We start from the raw sequence: 17,966 nt of genomic DNA, 5'->3' as shown, positions 1-17,966 counted from the left end.
GGGCCAAAATGGCATTGTGCTGCCTGGAGGGTCAGCCCTCAGGCTGTGGCAGTACTCTCCTCCTCTGCAACGTGAGGGTGTCCACAACTCAAGGTGTCCTCGGCCACAGGCCTGCTGTGGTCATGCAGCTCGGGGGCCTGCGAGTGAGGTGCTGTGCATAGGCGGTGGCACTTGTTGCATTACATGAATAAATCTGAAAATAGAAGGCCCATGGTCCACCCTTCACAGCACTTCGAAAGGCTCACGGTTTGGACGGAGCCTTCCTGCCGCTGTGCTAGAGGTATTTTTGGCTGCCTCAGGCCCACGAGCCGTGCCCGGGCGTGCAGCACTGCTCACTCACACGTCAGCTGTGGCGCTGAATGGGAAGGAGGCAGGCTGGTGGTGCTGCTCCATGAGAGCTCCTGCTCTCATTTATGCAGGAGGCAGGCACTACAGTCCCCACCACGATGACTGCCGAGTGCTTGTGCAGCCTGCAGGCGCTCGCTGCTGCCGTCCTGCTCTGGTGCTGGTGGGGAGATGCCTGCCCCTCGCTTCGGGGCCGGCTGAGAGCTCAGCGCAGATTATTCTCAGACCTTTTGGCCCCCGAGGCCCTTGTTCTCACGGCCTTGCCCCCTTCGAGCAGCTTCTGCCTCTGTCTGAGTTGTGTGATGTCGGACAGATTACAGCTGGAATGGAAATTCTGGGCAGAAAGGAACTGCGCAGAGTTTGGGAACTCGCTCGCCTCGCTGTAACCAAAGCCCTGAGGGCTGTACCACATCTTGACCAGCGTGCTCCCTTCCCCATCCAGCACGGGCACCTTTCTCAGCAGGCTTCTCCACGCAGGTCACGCTTCCCAGTGCCTCAGAGGAGCCCAAGGGAGAGGAGAGGCCAGCAGCTGATGTCAGGGAGCAGGGACAAGGGGACGGGGTATCGGCAGAGGCAGCGTGGGGACAGCAGTGTACATGGGAAGGCAGAAAGGACGGGGGAGCGCGAGCTGATGACGGGAAATGAGGCTGAAGGCAAGCTGCAGTGTGTCAGCGGGGCAGGGATAGCAGCAGCTCCCTGGGTGGACTCCCAGGCTTTTGTCCCTTGGTCCCTCCAGTGTCCTGACAGGGAGGAAACAGAAGCCCAGGAGATCTCGGTGTCACACATGGGTGGCTGTTAATAACACGCCTTCGCCGTGGTTGAGCTGTGCAAGTCAACCGTCCTGGCCTGGGGAAGGCAGCCTGTAAGCTGCAGTGGGCTCTGGTTTGCATGCTGCCAGCCCGGGTGCCACAGCAGCAGCCCAGCAGCTGCAGCAAGCCTGGCTTCAGAGACTCAGCCAGGACGGGCCCTCGTCATGGAGCAGGGTGAAACTCGGGCTCGTTTCCCTCACTGTAGCCCGGTGGTTGGAAAAAATGCATTTCCAGCCGACTAAGTAGAGGCTTGCTGAAAGGTCTGGAGGAGCTGATGGCGTTTTTCAAGTCCAGACTTCTCTAAGGCCCAAGGCTTGTCGGTCATGCAGCCAGGAGTGTCCTAAGTGGGGGTTTCTTGCCACCTTTGGTGCAAGCCACAGCTGGGAGCATGGAGAGGCAGCCTGGCATCGTTCTCGCTTCTGGGCACTGTCAGGAGGACGCTGGGCTGTTGGAGGGGCAGAAGGAATGATAACACAGGAAGGACCAAGCAGATTACGGGCATGATCAACATAATACCTAGGGGTTTACTTGAGGCTTCTGGAGCAAAGCAGAGTGATGGACCTGAGTATCAAGAAGCTCTCCATGATATAGGCAGAGCCTGTGCCTTGAGGGATATTGCATGTTTGGGTGCAGGAGTCTGCACGTTGGGTTTTGTAGCTACCACCACCACAGGAGGGATGGCTGCTGGGTGATTGGGGTCTCCATATCAGCTGATCCACTACCTCTGTGTCCAGTCAAGGAACAAGATATAAGTTCTTTCTCTTCCATCTCTGCTTGACTTTCCAGGGGCATTTAGATCCTGCCCCCAAAGTTGGTTCTGTCCTTACAGTATGAGCTTTCTCTGAGTGCCCAGGGGGGTACTACAGTTCCTCCTCCCTCAGCTCCTGAGGGCAGCACACACCCTGGGATATGTCCCTGCTTTAGCAACATCTCTGCCACCAATGCCAGGCAGGAGCGTGGGAGGCTGAGGAGCTCTGAGAGGTCTGGCTAGAAAAAAAAACTCCCAAAAACTCCGATTGCAGATCTTGAGCAGGCCAGAGTTGATCTCTCCTTCCTTATTCACAGAAGGAGATTGAAACGTTAAAAGCTGCTTGTAAGTGGCACTGATATCCTAGTGCATGCAGCAGTGTTTCCTTCCCCTCCCACTCTGCAAATGCCAGACTGCCCCCTTACCTAACAGCCCAGTGATGCAGCCTGCAGAGCTGCAACAAGCACCGGCTGCTCTCTGTCCTGCCTCAGCTGCAAGCAGTCTCTTAAGAGAAGGGAGATCACAGAAATGCTGGTAGTGTTAGGCCAGGAGCATCCAAGACTCAGCTCTCCTTAGGCTCCTCTCCGCCCAGCTCACGGTTCCCCAGCTGCTCTGCACACAGCTTTGGTGGTGCACATCAATCCTGGGCACCCCGTGCGGGCACTCCATCTGCACTGCCAGCAGCAGCTCTCGACACCTTCGAAACACCATTTGGCCCTCAGGCTGGGAGCCAGTTGCAAGCAAAGGGGAGGGATATCTTCACCATCGGATCTGAGCTGCCGCACGGCGCTGGTGTGGGCTGTCAGATGACTGCCCAGCAATAACCTTCACCACTGGTGGCTGAAGCGTGAGTCCATGTGCCACTTTCTGACAGCTCTGAAGATAAAAAGAGCTGTAATCAGCTAGTAACCAAACTTAAATGTCAAGCCAAGGTTGTTCTAGCAAGTTTCCTCATGCGACTGTGGTGCGAAAAGGAAGGAAGCTGTGTTGAGAGATCTTCCTGCCCATAGCAGCAGCTCAGCAAGCACTGCACCAGCTTCATGTCAGTGGGATATCTGGGGCAGAAGGGAGCATCCCTTCAGCTCGTTTGGGATGGAGTTGGACAATTACATCTCCCCCAGTAGTTTAAACCAGTCAAGAAGAGTTTGCTGCAGTTTGCTGTACCCAGGCAGTTCTCTCTGGTGTTGTTTTAGCACGTTTCATTTCCTCAGACAATTTTAACACCTGTTGGCGATGATGCAATTTGCTGCACTGTCCCTCAGATGAGGGAGAAACCCACATTGCTCACTGTGATGGAACTGGAGGAATCCTTCCGAGGAGATTGCACTTTGGTTTTGCTTTTGGTTCAGCAGGGCTTTAGCTCCCCTGATGCTGCTCTCTGAACTGCAGATTCCTCTGGAGAGCATCACTGCACTTTTTTCCCTCCTTGTCTGATATTGCTGAGTACAGACATGGCAATGAGACGAGAAACTGAAGAGCAAGCTCCTTTGCATAGCCAGGCTGGATGAGATGGAACCAAGCCTTGCCTTCTGCAAAAATACAAACTCTGCTTTAGACTCCTCTCAAAGAAATGGAGGCATAGTCCAATGTGCCTCTTGCTTGCGGTACAAGCACTGAGCAAAAGCTCCAGAAAATAGCATGTATGTACCATCTTATATGCATACACCAGAAAGGGAAGCTTCTGTCTGAAAAAAATTGCCTTTTTGCATGGATCTCAGGGTGTTGGGTTTGGATCATGGTGTTCTGACGGTCTTCAAGCATTGCTGACCTGCGAGTACCTAAAAGAGCATGACTAGGGAGGAAGAAAGATGTGAGCACAGCAGATGCTAATCCTAGCGCCGTGGTGGTTGACGTGCTCTGCCCTGGTGAAGGGGAGAGGAGCAGCCTTTTCAGCACAGAAGTTGTTGAGAGTTGTGGGGGTGGCAGCTGGTGTGTGCCTGCGTAATCTCGAGTCCCCTGCCTTTGTAGCAACTGACGATCCAGAAGTTTGCTTCTACCAAGCTGCGGGTGCCAGTGTTTTTTGAGTTACCCTCAAATAAATCCTCTCTGTTTAGAGGCTGAAGACAAGCGGTGGCTGGAGAGCTGGAAGAGAAGCACTAGCTCTGGAGGACAGGAGTGCTGGTGCTAGTCAGCCAGCCTCTCCCACTCAGACATTTGCATGCCAAGCTGAGAGCGCTGAAACCACTGCGGCAGCAGCTTCCATCTGTGGCCCCACGGACAGCTGCCACGTCCTGGCAAGCTGTCAGGCTTGGAGGGCCGGGCAGGGAAAGGTCGAGAGACCTGTTAAAGCTCTTTCCAAAGCGAGAGGGAAGCTTTGAGCAGCACAGATAGGATGTTTTTCCTAGCTTTCCTCTGCTCCGGCTCTCTCCGCCAGACTCCGCTACATGTGCCTGCCCCACTTTGACTTGCCTGACCTTTTTCCTTCTTTCGTGCTTAGTTTCCATTTGCCACAAATTCTGCGGGGCTGCTGCTTGTGCCAAGTGCTTACGGCTGGGACACCAAGAGTGCCAGCACCAGGGGAGCAGAAAGCAGGGGGGCAGTGGCCAGGGCTGACCTTGCTGAGAGGTGCCGGGACTGCTGTCCTTCAGGCAGCAGGGCAGGAGCTTGTCCTCAGAGCACTCCAGCAGGTGTTTCTGAGACTCCTTCCCTGTGCTAAGCTGTGAAAATAGATGGAGAGACTGCCGTAAAAAAGAGCTTTGGCTCTGAGCTCGAGGGGAGGGAGAGCCCCGTGGCCCAGCTGCTGGCGGTGGCTTTAGCAGGTGCCAGTCTGAGCCCCGCCATGCATCGCAGCACCCAGCTCCCCGCCGTGTCCCTGCTCCTGCCCCCCGTCCCCGCCATGCCCCGCAGATCCGCGGGGAGCCTCTTTAACCCCTGGTTTCTGTGCCAACAGCCACCACCCACCCGCCTGTGATGGAAACCTTTTTTAAGAGGCATTTCGGGAGGAAGGGCTCACCGGGGCCGCGGCATGCCAGCGTGGTGGCCGTGCCCACCAGCAAAGCCCGCCGCCGCTCCCAGGCCGGGCTGCCCTCCGCCTCCTTGGCCCAGCGCCGCCGCGGCTCCAGCACCGTGCCGCTGCCCCTCTCCTGCCTGCCCCTGCCCCGCCGCAGCAGCCCCCGGCGCCGCTCCAGCACCACACCGCCCTGCCTCAGCCCCCGCTTCGCCGTGCAGCAGCACCGCGGGGGACGGCCGCCAGCCATCGATGCCCAACTTCTGGGCCGCCCCGTGCTGCTGGCTGGCCTCCTCCCCGACGGAGAGGAGGGCAAAGGGGCGCCGTGCACCGACACCTCCATCTCCTGGCCTCTGGAGGATGGCGGTGGCCACGCGGCGAGCGGCGAGGCAGAGCGGGGCGGGCGGTGGGCCGAGGAGAGCTGGCTGACCATGCTGCCCCGGCTGCGGCCGCTGCAGGCCGGGCTGCTGTCGAGGGGTCCCCGCTGCCTGCGCCGCGCCTCCTCCCACCTCCTGCCCACCGACAGCGGCTGCGGCCGGGTGCCCCACGGCCTGCCGGGCCGCTACCGCCGCCTGAGCCAGCGCCGCCGCTCCAGTGACGCCCTGCGGCCCGGGCTGCTGTCCCCCGGCCGCGCGTGGCGGCTGGCCCAGCAGTGCGCGGGGGCAGCCGGGGCCGCCTTCCCCAAGTGCTTGGGACCGGAGCCCGCCTGCTGCCCCGACGGCTGGAGCCCCCGGCTGCTGTATGTATGGCGGGGCGCAGGAGGTGATGCAGAGGGAAGGGAGGTTGGGAGGGGTGAGAGGGTGCTCTGCGCCCCCGGGAAGGCTGCTTCAGGCTCCGCCGCGTCTTGGTGGAGCAATCCGGGGTGTGTTGCAAGGGATTTAACATCCCTGAGGGCTTCGGTGTGTGTTCCTTCTCCCCTGAGCTAATAGGCGGCCCTCCCGTGTCTTCCAGGAAAGCTATTGCCAAGTCCAGCCTCCAGCACATGGTAGCCCAGCCAAACCCCACGCTAGCCCTGAGGAGCGAGTCGGAGAGGCAGATCCGCAGCACCGTGGACTGGAGCGTAAGTTGGGTTGCATCTTGCGAGTTGTGTTGTGTTGCACCGGGCACTGCGTGCGGTGGGCTCGTGGCCAGGAAGCAGCGGGCTCTTCCCATGCTGAGGCTTCCCAGGTGGCTTCGGCTTTGACACATTTATGGCCCCCGCCGTTGCCACCAGCTGGTGCCAGCATCTGTGCTGCTGGCAGCACCCCTCGACGCTGCGAGGAGAGGCCGTGCAGCCACAGGCTGTGCCCTGGGAGGGTGGCACAGATACGGCGCTTCAGCTTTTCTGTTCCTGCTGTGGAGGGCTGCTGGTGGCTGGGGCTGAGGACAGGAGCCTCTGCTCCTTCACAGGCAGAGCCAGGCAGGTTTTAAGCTGCACCTTTGGGTCATAAAGCAGAAACTGTTCATGTGTGGTGAATTTGCCCAGATGGCTCCTCTCAGGGTGGTGGAAGCGGTGCTTCTGTGCAGGACACTTTGCAACTGGGCAGTAGGTCCTTGCTGTGGGATCCGAAAGGGGGGAGAGTCGGTTTCCTGAGGAGCTCTGATTGCTAGTGGGTGGGTGGTGGCAGCCGCTTTGTGAGGTTTCCTTTGTGCGGATGTTAGCCCTGGTTGTGCAGTGCACCTTGTCGCCCTGGATTTAGCTTCTTCTCCCTCCCCCCACACCTCCTTCCAGTTATCTTGTCCCTAGCACAAAGCAGTTTAGGGATCGGATGCCGCTTTGGGGGTGCTCTCAGAAATCCGTTGTCTCGTGCCTTTCAGGAGACTGCAGTCTACGGGGAGCACATCTGGTTTGAGACCAACGTCTCTGGGGATTTCTGCTACGTTGGGGAACAGAACTGCATGGCAAAACTGCTGGTAAGTCACCTGGGGTCACCCGCGGCCCTCGCAAGGTCCGCAGATGCAGGCTGTGCTGCCACCCGGCGGAGAGACCACGAAGGCTCTGCCACTGCCTGGTGCTGGGAGAAGAAGCGTGGGGGGCCTGGAGAGCTAGCAAGAGGAAGAGACCATGTGTTCCTCCTACATCTGTGTGCTGGAGTGCCGCATCCCCGGTTTCTGCCAGTGCCGATGTTCGGTTTGCGGTTGCAAACCAGCCAGAAGTGAGATGATGTTCCAGGGAAAGGTTGTTGGGATCCCACATGCTTAGAGGAGGAATCTGAACCCATCTGCTCTGGAAAGACCATTCAATAGTGGGGAAAAATGAGCTCTGGAGACCCAAGCCTGCTGTCTCCTGACCCTGTATAGCAGGACTGGAGCCCAAACATATTGTGGGCACCTCCCTGCTGTGTTGCAGAACCAAGAGCATCAGCTCTACGTACATGTTTAAGTCCCTTCACTTGCTTACTAGGTTGTATGTAACTCCTGCAGGACTTGTTCTGTGCTCTGAAAAATATGAAGGCAGTGTGAGGGGAGATTGAGCTTGCTGGCCTCTGAACCCTGCTGCTCACGAGCATGTTTTTCCTCCTCTTTTCTCATCCTCCAGCAAAAACCTCTCTCCAGGCGTAAGTGTGCAGCCTGCAAGATCGTAGTGCATACGCCCTGCATAGAACAGCTGGAGAAAGTGAGTAAAGCCTGTTAAGCCCCTCTCTGTGGCTTGCAAAGCTCTAACAGCCTTTGCCCTGTCTCTGGGATAAGGCAATTCAAGAGGGTTGGGAACTGCTATGCATTGTGGTGAAGAGGGTTTCTGTGAGGAGACAATACCAAAAGGAGCGCTAATGATGTGATTGGGACCCCTGGCCCCATTTTGTTCAGTGAGAGAGATAAGTTGGGAGTTTCATACACAAGCAGTGAACATCTCCAGAGGCTCTGCTCTAGTAAAATAAATTCCGGTAGGTTTCCTTCAGGTGATGGTTTTACTGATTCCTCCCATGTGTGTTCAATCCACAGATAAATTTCCGCTGCAAACCTTCCTTCAGGGAGTCAGGATCCCGGAACGTACGGGAGGTGAGAGATGTGCCTTGGACTGTGCCCATGTCTGCCTTGTCACCTTTCCAGTTTGGTGACAAAGGGATCAGATGCTGCCAGCGTGCTCCCAGCCCATGCTGGCAGCATGTTGTCCATCAAAGCACTGGCATTGTGCTGCCTCCTGTCTCCGAAGAGGAGGTGCAATAAAGGAATCTTTCTTTGCCAGGCACCAGCACAGACTGGTTGTGTGGAGAGAGGAGATTGCAAGCAGCAAAAGGCAGAGCATCTGCTGGTTTGCATGTGCTACAGCTCCTGTACCTGCACGGGGGGAACCTGCAAACAGTGTTTCCTGAGAGGGTTTTTGCCCCTCCTGTGCTGGTCCCCAAGCAAATAGAGCAGGCAGTGGTTTCCTGAGTCTCCACAGTTTGGAAGGGGGCAGTGTGGGCTCACTTCTTGCTTTCTTACTCAGTCTTGCCGTGCATGACACAGGTACTCCATGTAGCAATGGAAGAACTCCGCAGTGGTGCTGTTGGACCCCTTTATTCCACATCGTGATGTAGTGGGTGCTGCTTCTTTCCTCAAAGAACATGGCTGTTAGGAGCTAGGCAGGCAGCTGCTTGGCTGCAGGCACTCTGATCATCTTGCTGTACACACAAACTGTCTCACAGGGGTTTTTCATACCTTCCACTGTCACTTTTTTCACCTTATCCTGTGGTCATCTAGTCAGAGATATTGAGACAGAGATGTGATTTATTGCCAAAGTAGCATTCCACACTACTGCTTACCTAGTCTTTTGTTTGCTTTCTGTGATCCTGTCTTCCATTTCCCTTGCTTCCTTCCTGTATTTTTTTTGTTTGTTTGTTTTTATGTGTGTGGTTTTGTTTGCTTGTTTGTTTTTGTTTTGTTTAATTCCCTCTTCTCTGAGCATCTTAAGTTGGCCTCAGTTCTTTGGCTTTGACTAGAGGTTTATTGCTGGTGCATGTGAACAGTGGGCTTGCTGCAATAGCAGAGGTCCTGGCTGGCCTGTATCCATTCCTCATGCCCGTTTCTCCATTCTTGCACATACTTATCCTTTAACTATTTTTTTTTTTAACTTTTTTTCTTTTCTCTTTAGCCTATAGTTGTCCGGCATCACTGGGTGCACCGGAGACGGCAGGAAGGGAAATGCCGGCAGTGTGGCAAGGTGAGAGGGCATCTTGTTTTTTTCTCAGCCTGAAGGAAAGCTAAAGTCAGACTAGGAACAACAGCAGGGCTGGGAGGCAGAATTCCTGCATAACATCCCACTATTCCTGCTAGGCAGGAGCAGCCTAGGGCAAAGCCAAGGCTCCTGCCCTGTTTTGCATAGTGAAATACTACCTAGGTCCCATTTAGAGTTGTTCTCCCCCTGGGCCCGATCAGTCCTAGAGGGACATATTTTATTCCTGACATATTTTATTTGGGTAACAGGGTCACTGGTGCTGTAGTGGTGGTTGGGGCTATCTGACAAGGATCCAGAGGGCTCCAGCTGCAGGCACATTCTCTTTGTTTATGTCTTTCCTAGTGGTGGGAAAGTCCCGTTGGATGGTAGGAAGCTGTCAAAGAATTCCCTAAGCCTCTTAACCTTCCCTCTGCAGGGTTTCCAGCAAAAGTTTGCCTTCCACAGTAAAGAGATTGTAGCCATCAGCTGTTCCTGGTGCAAGCAAGCGGTGAGCAAAGCCCCCAGTGAATGTCTTACTACTCTGCTCTGTATCTAATGACCCCTGTGTTCTCTTGGGACTCCCCTAGCTTATTCTCTGCAGCCTGCCCTTACAGCTCCTCTCAGTGGTGTGGCTGGAAGCTCTTTTGGTAAACTCTCTCCTCAGTGCCTCCCAAGGGAAGCCTTCCCATTACAGAACTCCTATGTCATTTCCTACAGCAATGGCATGGGGGGGCTGGGAGGAGAAAGTGGCTGTCCCCAGCAAATGGAGCAGCTGAGTTTTCTCTCTGTCTCTCTGCTTCTCCAGTATCACAGCAAAGTGTCTTGTTTCATGCTGCAACACATTGAAGAGCCCTGCTCACTGGGGGCTCATGCTGCTGTCGTTGTTCCTCCCACTTGGATTTTGCGGGTCCGACGGCCCCAGGTAAGGCATATCAGCTCCTGGGTTAGTGCCTGACTCCTGCTTGCCCAGCAGCTCCTCACACAGTTTGGGTTTTATCTCCAGAACCCAATGAAATCCAGTAAGAAGAAGAAGAGGACATCATTCAAGCGGAAATCCAGCAAAAAGGGTGCTGAGGTAAGAGATAAGGGAACGGGACCTTGTGTTGGAAGGGCAGAGGGTCTGAGCAGCAAGGAGCAGGATTGGGAAGCAAGGGCGCTTTGCAGGGTCTGTGCTGAGGTTAAGGAGAGTGAGGTGGAGGGAGGGTGCTGGGGCAAGGAGGAGCCTCGGGGGGTGGCTGAAGATCTCAGAGGATGGCACAGAGATGAGAAAGGCCGGGGAGGTGAGTTATGCCTGCTGGCAGGGTAAATCCCAGCTGTAAGGCTTATGGGGTGGCTGGGGTGTTTTCTTCCCCCAGCTCCTAATCTGTGTGGTGTTAGCACTCAGATGGAGGTGGGAGTTCACATTTCACCAGGTTTGTTGATGAACATATGGCATCTCTTGCAGGAAGGGAGGTGGAAACCCTTTGTCATCAAGCCCATGCCAGCTCCTCTCATGAAACCCCTGCTGGTGTTTGTGAACCCCAAGAGTGGTGGGAATCAGGTATGGCCTTTTCCTACACCTCCCTGACAATGCAGCTCTCTGAGGGCATTGCCAATCGGCTGCTGAGAACTCTGCATAGCTTTGATAATGTCCCAGCTGCAGAAGAGGTCAGCAACCTCCATGGTGTCAGTTTGCTGCCTGGTGCTTCCCTCCTAACCCAGGCTTTGCCTGAGTCCCCCCGAACACCATTGTCTTGGCCTGTCCCCAAAATCAGATGCCTTCTTTCCTCTGTCCACTGGGAACTGCCTGTTTCCTGAAGCCTTTCTTATCCCCGTAGGGAGCCAAGATCATCCAGTCCTTCATGTGGTATCTCAACCCACGGCAAGTGTTTGACCTCAGCCAGGGTGGACCCAAGGAGGCGTGAGTACTGATGGGGGCAGCACCCTTCCCTTCCCCAGAGCTCATTCTGCAGCTGGCAGAGGCCTGATGCTCCGTAGCTCCCTTGTGCAGAGACATTCAAACAAGTTCAGGATCTGAGAGGCCTCTCTAGGACATGTTCTGGCCAGTCCTGACTTTCCAGTGTTTTCTGCAGGACAGATGGTCCAACCTTAAGGCTAGTGGCTAAGAGATGAGCTGGGAGGTGACATTCCCAAACCTAATTTATGTTGCATCAGTGCCACGTGAGTCCGGTTTGTTTGCTGTGTTTCAGTTTATCCATATATACAGTGACTATAAATAGCCCACTCTTCCTCCACAAGAGCCGTTGAAGGCAAAATTACCATGGCTTGCCCACTGCTGAGGTGATAGGGAGACGAGCACAGCTTTGTGAATGCCACCTCCCTCAGGGCTCTGTGAGGGCAGGGACCCTGCAGTGACACCTTTCCCTGGCTGCAGTCTCAGTGTCTGCCCTCCCCTCTTGTCCCTCCCTGTTCCCTGCAGGCTGGAGCTGTACCGCAAGGTCCACAACCTGCGGATCCTGGCATGTGGGGGAGATGGCACGGTGAGTCCCCCTGCCCCCTGGTGCCCTCCATAACCTTGCAGTACCCTTTCAGCAGCTCCCCTCGCTGTAATCCAGAGCGGGGCAAAATGTGTGCACTCTGTCTGTGGTGCGACTGGTAGCACCAGATGCTGTGGGTTCCCTCAGGCACCTTTCCAGGGTGCACCATTTGCATGGTGTGTCTGCTTTTGTGGTCACTGTGGGGAGCAGTGTCCCCACTGGGGTTTCTGGTATCTGCTGCAGCACCCGTTTGGAGCAATAAGGAACATGAAGAGCCTCAGCAGTGGCTAAGGGCACCTGTCTCTTTCTGTGGCCATAGCTAGTGCTCCATGTCACCTTCACCTACTTGCTGGTCCCTGAAATAACCAACTGTTTCTCCGCGCTCTCTTGCTCGAGCAGGTGGGCTGGATACTCTCCATTCTGGACCAGCTACGCCTCAACCCACCTCCTCCTGTGGCCATCCTGCCCTTGGGGACGGGGAACGACTTGGCCAGGACACTGAACTGGGGTGGGGTAAGTGATGGGCAGAAGAGCTTACTGCTGCCAGAGGTGGGCCTGAGTGCTTTGACCCTGATTCTAGACGTGTGGCGGGGATTTGCACCAACTTTCTATAAAAACAAACCAAGTGTCATTTGGACAGTAACTGTTCTTCTGACATTTGAGTTACCCTGAATTAGATTATAATATATTAGGGCATTAACAAAAGCAATCATTATTTCATACTTTCAGGAGATTTTTAGGAGAAAGATGTATTGTTTTTAAATTGAAAGCCCCTTTTAATTGTTGTGCATTCCAGTAGAATCTGTCTTTTCCACATCCTTTGCTCTGGGATGTCTGCCCACAGTCCACTGTCTCTGGGACATCTCTGGGAGACAGACATCAGACTCACCAGATCCTGCTCTTTACCAGGGTTACACAGATGAGCCTCTGTCCAAGATCTTGTCACATGTGGAAGATGGAAACATTGTGCAGCTTGATCGCTGGAACCTCCATGTGGAGCCAAACCCTGATGCAAACCCTGAGGAAAAGGATGAGGCAGCCGCTGACAAGGTGGGTCAGCTCCTCTCTGCCTTCGTTCCCTGCTCCGCTGAAGTATCTGCTGCACCCCGGCTCAGCAGGGGCTGGCTGGATGCTGCATGGTCCCCTATGGTCCCTGTTCCTGGGCTCTGCCTGTCCTGTGGCCTGTGCCAATGTCGTGAGGCCACTGAGCTGAGGGCAGCAGAAAAGGGGTGGTCCATCACCTCATGCTGGTCACCTCTTATGTCCTGGGGGGAAGGCGAGTCCCCACTCAACCTCATGAACACAGTGCATGGCTTTACTATAGCCTCACCTCGTCTTTGCCATGGCCACACACGGGCAGCCCCATCCTGCCAGCAGCAGGGTTTCCAGTCTTATTCTTCCATTCCATTTCAGCTCCCCTTGGATGTCTTCAATAACTACTTTAGCCTTGGCTTTGATGCACGGGTGACACTGGAGTTTCACGAATCCCGAGGTAGGTGGCAGCAGGGAGCGGCAGGGCTGGGGCGAGGTCTGTGGTGAGGGGGTGCCACAGAGGTGGCTCCTCAGGAAGGCAGATGAGAGGATTGATAGAGGGACAGAGGTGAAATCAGGGGGCTGAGTGGAGCTGTTGAGAGGGAAGAGGGGTGCCTGCAAGGGAAGAGAGCTGGGGACTGTCCTGGCTGAGGCTGGCTGGAGAGCCGTGTTTGGACAGAGCAGGCAAGGGAAGTATTTCCACGTGCGGGCCAATGACCTGGACTTTGTTCTTCTTTCCCTAGAGGCCAATCCAGAGAAGTTCAACAGCCGGTTTCGGAATAAAATGTTCTATGCTGGGGTGAGTGCATGAGGGTATCTGGGCATGCCCTCGTAGATTTGGCTGGAGCTCAGGCGTGGCCCCAGCTCCTGTTCACGGTCTGAAGCCACAATTCTGAGCTACTGGGGCCTGTATACACCCAAACTGAGCCCTGCCCCTGAAGCTGTGGAGAGGTGCTAGAGAAGGGCTGAAGCCCTGGGAGTTGCAGCTCTGCTTGGCTGCAAATGCTTCTGGTGGTACAGCTGACTCTCTGGCCTGTGGTACAGTTGCTCCCTTGATCTCCTGCCACTATTGTTCTTATTCTGAGGCTCGTGGACAGTCAGCCAGGCAGGACCTCCCCAGAGCTGTGGGAAGGCAGGCTGGCCCTCCTGCAGGGGAGCGGGAAGCCTCTCTATGCAGTCCCCACACTACTTTGGTCTTTTTTTTTTTCCTTTTTTTTAAACCTTGGGCCAGTTACAGCTCCCTGGCTAATAATGCCTCCTAGAGTCTTTGTCTCAGGATCTTGTTTATTTGTCCATCCCTAGGCCCTCAATGTACCTCCCTACCCAGGTGATGGTGACTGGTATTTGAGCAGTACTGAAGGCCAAATGCTGCTCTGCACCATCTCACATCTCTCCTAGTTGTCCCCCGTCCTCGCTGCACAGTTAAACACAAAGGGTACCTTAGGATCTATGCAACAGAGGCCATACAGTCTCTCCTGGTATCTCTAAACGGGGTCACACGATCTCTGTTTTATGCTTGAGACTGAATTTGTCTCTTGTGACTCGAGCGTCTTGGTAGAGGAAACCCCCCTTGCTTGTTATTCCCTAAAGCCAGGACTGGGCTAACAGGGGAAAGTGAGGTGCCCCAAGGTTTTTGGTAGGTAAAATGTCAAGAGGAACAGATCAGGTTGTTTTGAGAAGGGGAGAGAAGAGGATTTCTGCCAGCAGACAGGGAGGGTCTTTGCTCCTCTCAGCAGCCGAAGTCTGAGGGTGGATGGCAGGCTTCCTGGCTGCCCATTTCAGTGACCGTCTGGGCACTAACTTTGTCTCTTGCCTTGGCAGACGGCTTTCTCCGACTTCCTCACAGGGAGCTCCAAAGACTTAGCGAAGCACGTCAAGTTGGTTGTGAGTGTGCATCAGTGCTCTGGGCCAGGGAGGGGGGCAAAAACTGTACTGGGGGTGAGGAGCGTCCCCTCTAAGCACACTGAGTACCTCTGAGCTCCCCTCCTCTGGCTGGGAGCTCAGTGGCCATGAGGAGCAGAGGGGGAGGCCGTTTCATCCCAAGTGGGTAGGGTGGGACAGAACCCCTCGTTCCAGCAGCCTGAATGCCCCTGTGTTGTCTCCAGTGCGATGGGACAGACCTGACCCCCAAGATCCAGGACCTGAAGCCCCAGTGCTTGGTCTTCCTGAACATCCCCAGGTGAGCAGCCCCTTGTGTGCTGGACTCCTCACTGCCTTCCAACGGATCTGTGAGTCTGAGGGTGCCTGTTCATGCTCATGTCCCCTCACAGGTACTGTGCAGGCACTATGCCCTGGGGCAACCCCGGCGAGCACCACGACTTCGAACCACAGCGCCACGATGACGGCTGCATTGAAGTCATCGGCTTCACCATGACCTCCCTGGTGAGTTGGTGCTGTCGCCGGTGGTAGCTAGCAGCCAGGGGAGTGGCAGGGGAGCTGGAGTTAGATGATCTTTAGGGTCCCTTCCAACCTGAGCCATTCTGTGATTCTATGAGTGACCGGTCCCATCGCCCAGGAGTCAGGGAGCCCCACTGCTCCTCAGCTCTCCTCCCGTGGAGTTGTGGTGCTGGCAAGTGACAGTATCTGAGATTTAGGCAAGGTGCTGTCATGCACTGATCCCTGTGAATCATCTGAAACCCTGAGAACTCAGCTCACTTGCAAAGTCTGGCCGTCAGTGGGTGTTCTCCCCATCCACCTCTCAGTCCGTGCTCTGCTCTCACTCTGGAATTCTTTCCCAGGCTGCTCTGCAGGTGGGTGGCCATGGGGAGCGGCTGTGCCAGTGCCGGCAGGTGGTTCTCACCACGTCCAAGGCCATCCCCATGCAGGTGGACGGGGAGCCCTGCAAGCTGGCGGCTTCCTGCATCCACATCTCGCTGCGCAACCAAGCCAACATGGTGCAGAAGACCAAGCGGCGCAACTCCATGCCTCTGCTCAACGAGTAGGTTCCTCAGATGGGCCTGTCACCTCCTCTCCAAAGCAGAAGGGGTGGATGGGGATGGGGAAGGACTCATCTGTCACTCCCACGAGCATTTCGATCCTCTCAAGGAGGGGCTGGGAAGGGATCAGGCTGCAGATGTGTAGCTAGACCCTGATGCTGGAGAAGCTGCTGGTGGCAAGCTCCCACCCCAGCCTGTGTTATTCCTTATATCACAGGAGTGGGGTGGATAAGAAGAAAGTGAGCTGTCACTTTCTGACCCTTCTCTTTTCCTTTCCCCTGCATGCAGCCAGCAGCCAGTACCTGAGCGGCTGCGAATCCGGGTGAGCCGAATCAGCATGCGCGACTATGAGGCACTGCACTACGACAAGGAGAAGCTCAAGGAAGCCTGTGAGTGACCAGCTGAGTACCCAGGGGTGGGAACTGCACTCCCCAAGTCCAGCAGTGCCCACAGCTGAGCTGTGTGAGGTGCTGGGGATCAGGCACAATCTGCTCCCTGAGTTGTGTTTGTGTCCTGTTGTGCAGCCGTGCCGCTGGGGATCATCGTGGTTCCAGGAGACAGTGACCTGGAGTTGTGCCGGACCCAAATCGAGAGGCTGCAGGAGGTGAGGCTCTACATGGGAAGTGGTTGCAGATGGATGCTGAGAATGGAGGGGCTGGGAGAAGGGATTTCTAGGCCTCTTTGATCTGCACACACCAGCACACATGCTCACAGTTTGCTTTTATCATGTGATGGAGGCAAGATCCCAAGCTGGTTGGCATATTTCTCCCTGCTCTCTAGCGACTTATTTCTCAGCATTGCTCTTCTGACCTTGTTCTCCCGGACAGAGTGTCAGTGGCCCAGAAAAATTCCGGGCCAGTGGAAGAGGCCAGTACACATCCTACAGGGACCTGTCACCTCCTGGCTGTTTGCGGGGAGACCTTTCCTCTCTCCATGTACTTGTTATACTGTGTGTTCCTTCAGCCTTCTGCAGGCTCTGTCTCCTTGCACAACTCTGCCTCTCCCTGGGTACCTGGATTAGGGTTGCTCCCCCTTCCAAATCTTTTCAGTGGCAAGTACTAACCTTAATGCTCCTGCCGCTGTGCTAGTGCATGCCCCCAACCTGCACACAGGCCGCATAAACCTTGCTCCTGGTGAGCAGTGCCTTCTGAGCCCACAGCGGGGCTTCTGGTGTTGTACTGCACAATCCATTTTTCTCCCAGAAGATCTACAGGACAACCTTCCAACCCGAGCCACTCTGTGTTTTACCCCTTCTCTCTCCTTGAGCAAATCCTGTGCTCTGGCCCCGGAGCAAGGCAGGGACCTTGGCCTGGCAGGATGTAAAGCTTCTTGCCACATCTGCAGTGTGGTGACAGAGCCAACCCCTGGGGGACCAAAGAAGGGACTGGGGGCTGCCCAGACAGGCACTGTAACAGCACACCTTGCCTTTCTGCAGGATTTCCCTCCACAGCCCTCTGCTTTGCAGCGCCTGCTCTTTCAGGTGTGTATGGTTTCGCTCTGTCCCCCAGGCCCATCTTTCATGTACACCATGCTGGTCTTGTGGGCTCATCTTGTGGCATTTCTCCAGTGAGATGGAGTGTGTCAGCTCTGGTTTGTCCCATGCTGTTTCTCATCACTGTGTGCTGTGACTGTGTTCAAAGTTCCCCTTTCTGTCCAGGTCCCTGCAGCCCTCCAGTCTGCAGGGACCTCCCAGGGCAGGAGGGACACACTGGGGAGAGAACAGGGAGGCCAAGAGACATAACTCCTCTTTTTTTATGCAGGAAGGAGATGGAGCCAAACCGAAGACACTGTCATCCCAGAAGCTGTCACCAAAGTGGTGTTTCCTGGACTGTGAGTATCCTCTTCCCCTGGGAGCACTGTGCATGAATCAGGGGGGTGATGGGAGAGGCCTTTAGTGGCAAGCCAAAGAGAGCCATGTGGGATCTGGGACTCAAGGATGCTGGGGTCTTTGTAGCCAGGTTCAGTAGTTTTTGGCCCCAGGCTGTGCCTCTGGCTGCTTGCCACAAGTGAAGCAATGTGCCTGCGAGGCGAGGAGCATCTGCTGGTCTCCAGTCCCCAGAGCTGAAGGTGGCTCTGCAGTGCATGCCAGGTCTTTACAGGACTGGAGGGGCTGCTCTCCTGTGTCGTGCAGGCAGGGGGCCCCCATGCTCCAGCACGCTGGGAGCAAGACATCACCTTTTTTATCCTGGAGGTATGGGGACGAGTCTCCCTGCTTGTCTTCAGCTGCTTCTCCCTCCCATCCTGGGAAGAGCTTTCTCATTCCTCTTTGTCTTTGCTGACCTGGAGGCCAGAGCTCTCCCTGTGTACCTGGAAGCTGGCCGAGAGAAGTGACTACGAGAGATATTTCATCTCCCTGACTCGCAAGAGGAGTTTCTAGCTCCCAGTAGCAGGGCGTAGGGCAGAGCAGAGCTGCTCTCCTCCTGTGCTGTCAGAGGGCAGCGCACAGGAGCTTAGCCCCTGCGTGCAGGAGGGTTGCAGGGGGCCAGGAGGAAAGCCAAGAGCAAAAGCCAACCCCATCCCTAGAGCTGACAGCTCACAGAGATACTGCTGTGTTT

At 55.5% G+C, this 17,966-nt stretch overlaps 1 protein-coding gene across 4 annotated transcripts in view; it reads left to right on the top strand.

Moving 5' to 3' along the window:
- Positions 1–17,966, top strand: part of DGKZ (diacylglycerol kinase zeta) — a 41,604-nt gene that overhangs the window by 14,697 nt on the left and 8,941 nt on the right. For 2 of the 4 annotated variants that reach the window (XM_082760679.1, XM_082760678.1), the window contains 22 exons: positions 5,801–5,909; positions 6,647–6,742; positions 7,368–7,445; positions 7,772–7,828; positions 8,904–8,972; positions 9,403–9,474; positions 9,772–9,888; positions 9,970–10,041; positions 10,411–10,506; positions 10,784–10,866; positions 11,386–11,446; positions 11,843–11,956; positions 12,353–12,493; positions 12,857–12,935; positions 13,219–13,274; positions 14,297–14,359; positions 14,581–14,654; positions 14,746–14,857; positions 15,214–15,413; positions 15,700–15,800; positions 15,936–16,015; positions 17,172–17,241. In XM_082760679.1, the coding sequence (XP_082616805.1) occupies positions 5,801–5,909; positions 6,647–6,742; positions 7,368–7,445; positions 7,772–7,828; positions 8,904–8,972; positions 9,403–9,474; positions 9,772–9,888; positions 9,970–10,041; positions 10,411–10,506; positions 10,784–10,866; positions 11,386–11,446; positions 11,843–11,956; positions 12,353–12,493; positions 12,857–12,935; positions 13,219–13,274; positions 14,297–14,359; positions 14,581–14,654; positions 14,746–14,857; positions 15,214–15,413; positions 15,700–15,800; positions 15,936–16,015; positions 17,172–17,241 (2,000 nt within the window). Of the gene's footprint in view, positions 1–4,792; positions 5,589–5,800; positions 5,910–6,646; positions 6,743–7,367; positions 7,446–7,771; positions 7,829–8,903; positions 8,973–9,402; positions 9,475–9,771; positions 9,889–9,969; positions 10,042–10,410; positions 10,507–10,783; positions 10,867–11,385; positions 11,447–11,842; positions 11,957–12,352; positions 12,494–12,856; positions 12,936–13,218; positions 13,275–14,296; positions 14,360–14,580; positions 14,655–14,745; positions 14,858–15,213; positions 15,414–15,699; positions 15,801–15,935; positions 16,016–17,171; positions 17,242–17,966 lie in introns of all 4 variants that reach the window. The other 2 variants (XM_082760680.1, XM_082760677.1) reach the window with 2 other exon arrangements.

The sequence above is a fragment of the Aythya marila genome (genome assembly GCF_965140915.1).
Source record: "Aythya marila genome assembly, chromosome: 5".
In the NCBI taxonomy this organism is placed as follows: domain Eukaryota; kingdom Metazoa; phylum Chordata; class Aves; order Anseriformes; family Anatidae; genus Aythya; species Aythya marila.
Note: the sequence above shows the minus strand (reverse complement) of the source record. Positions and strands in the feature narration are given on the sequence as shown.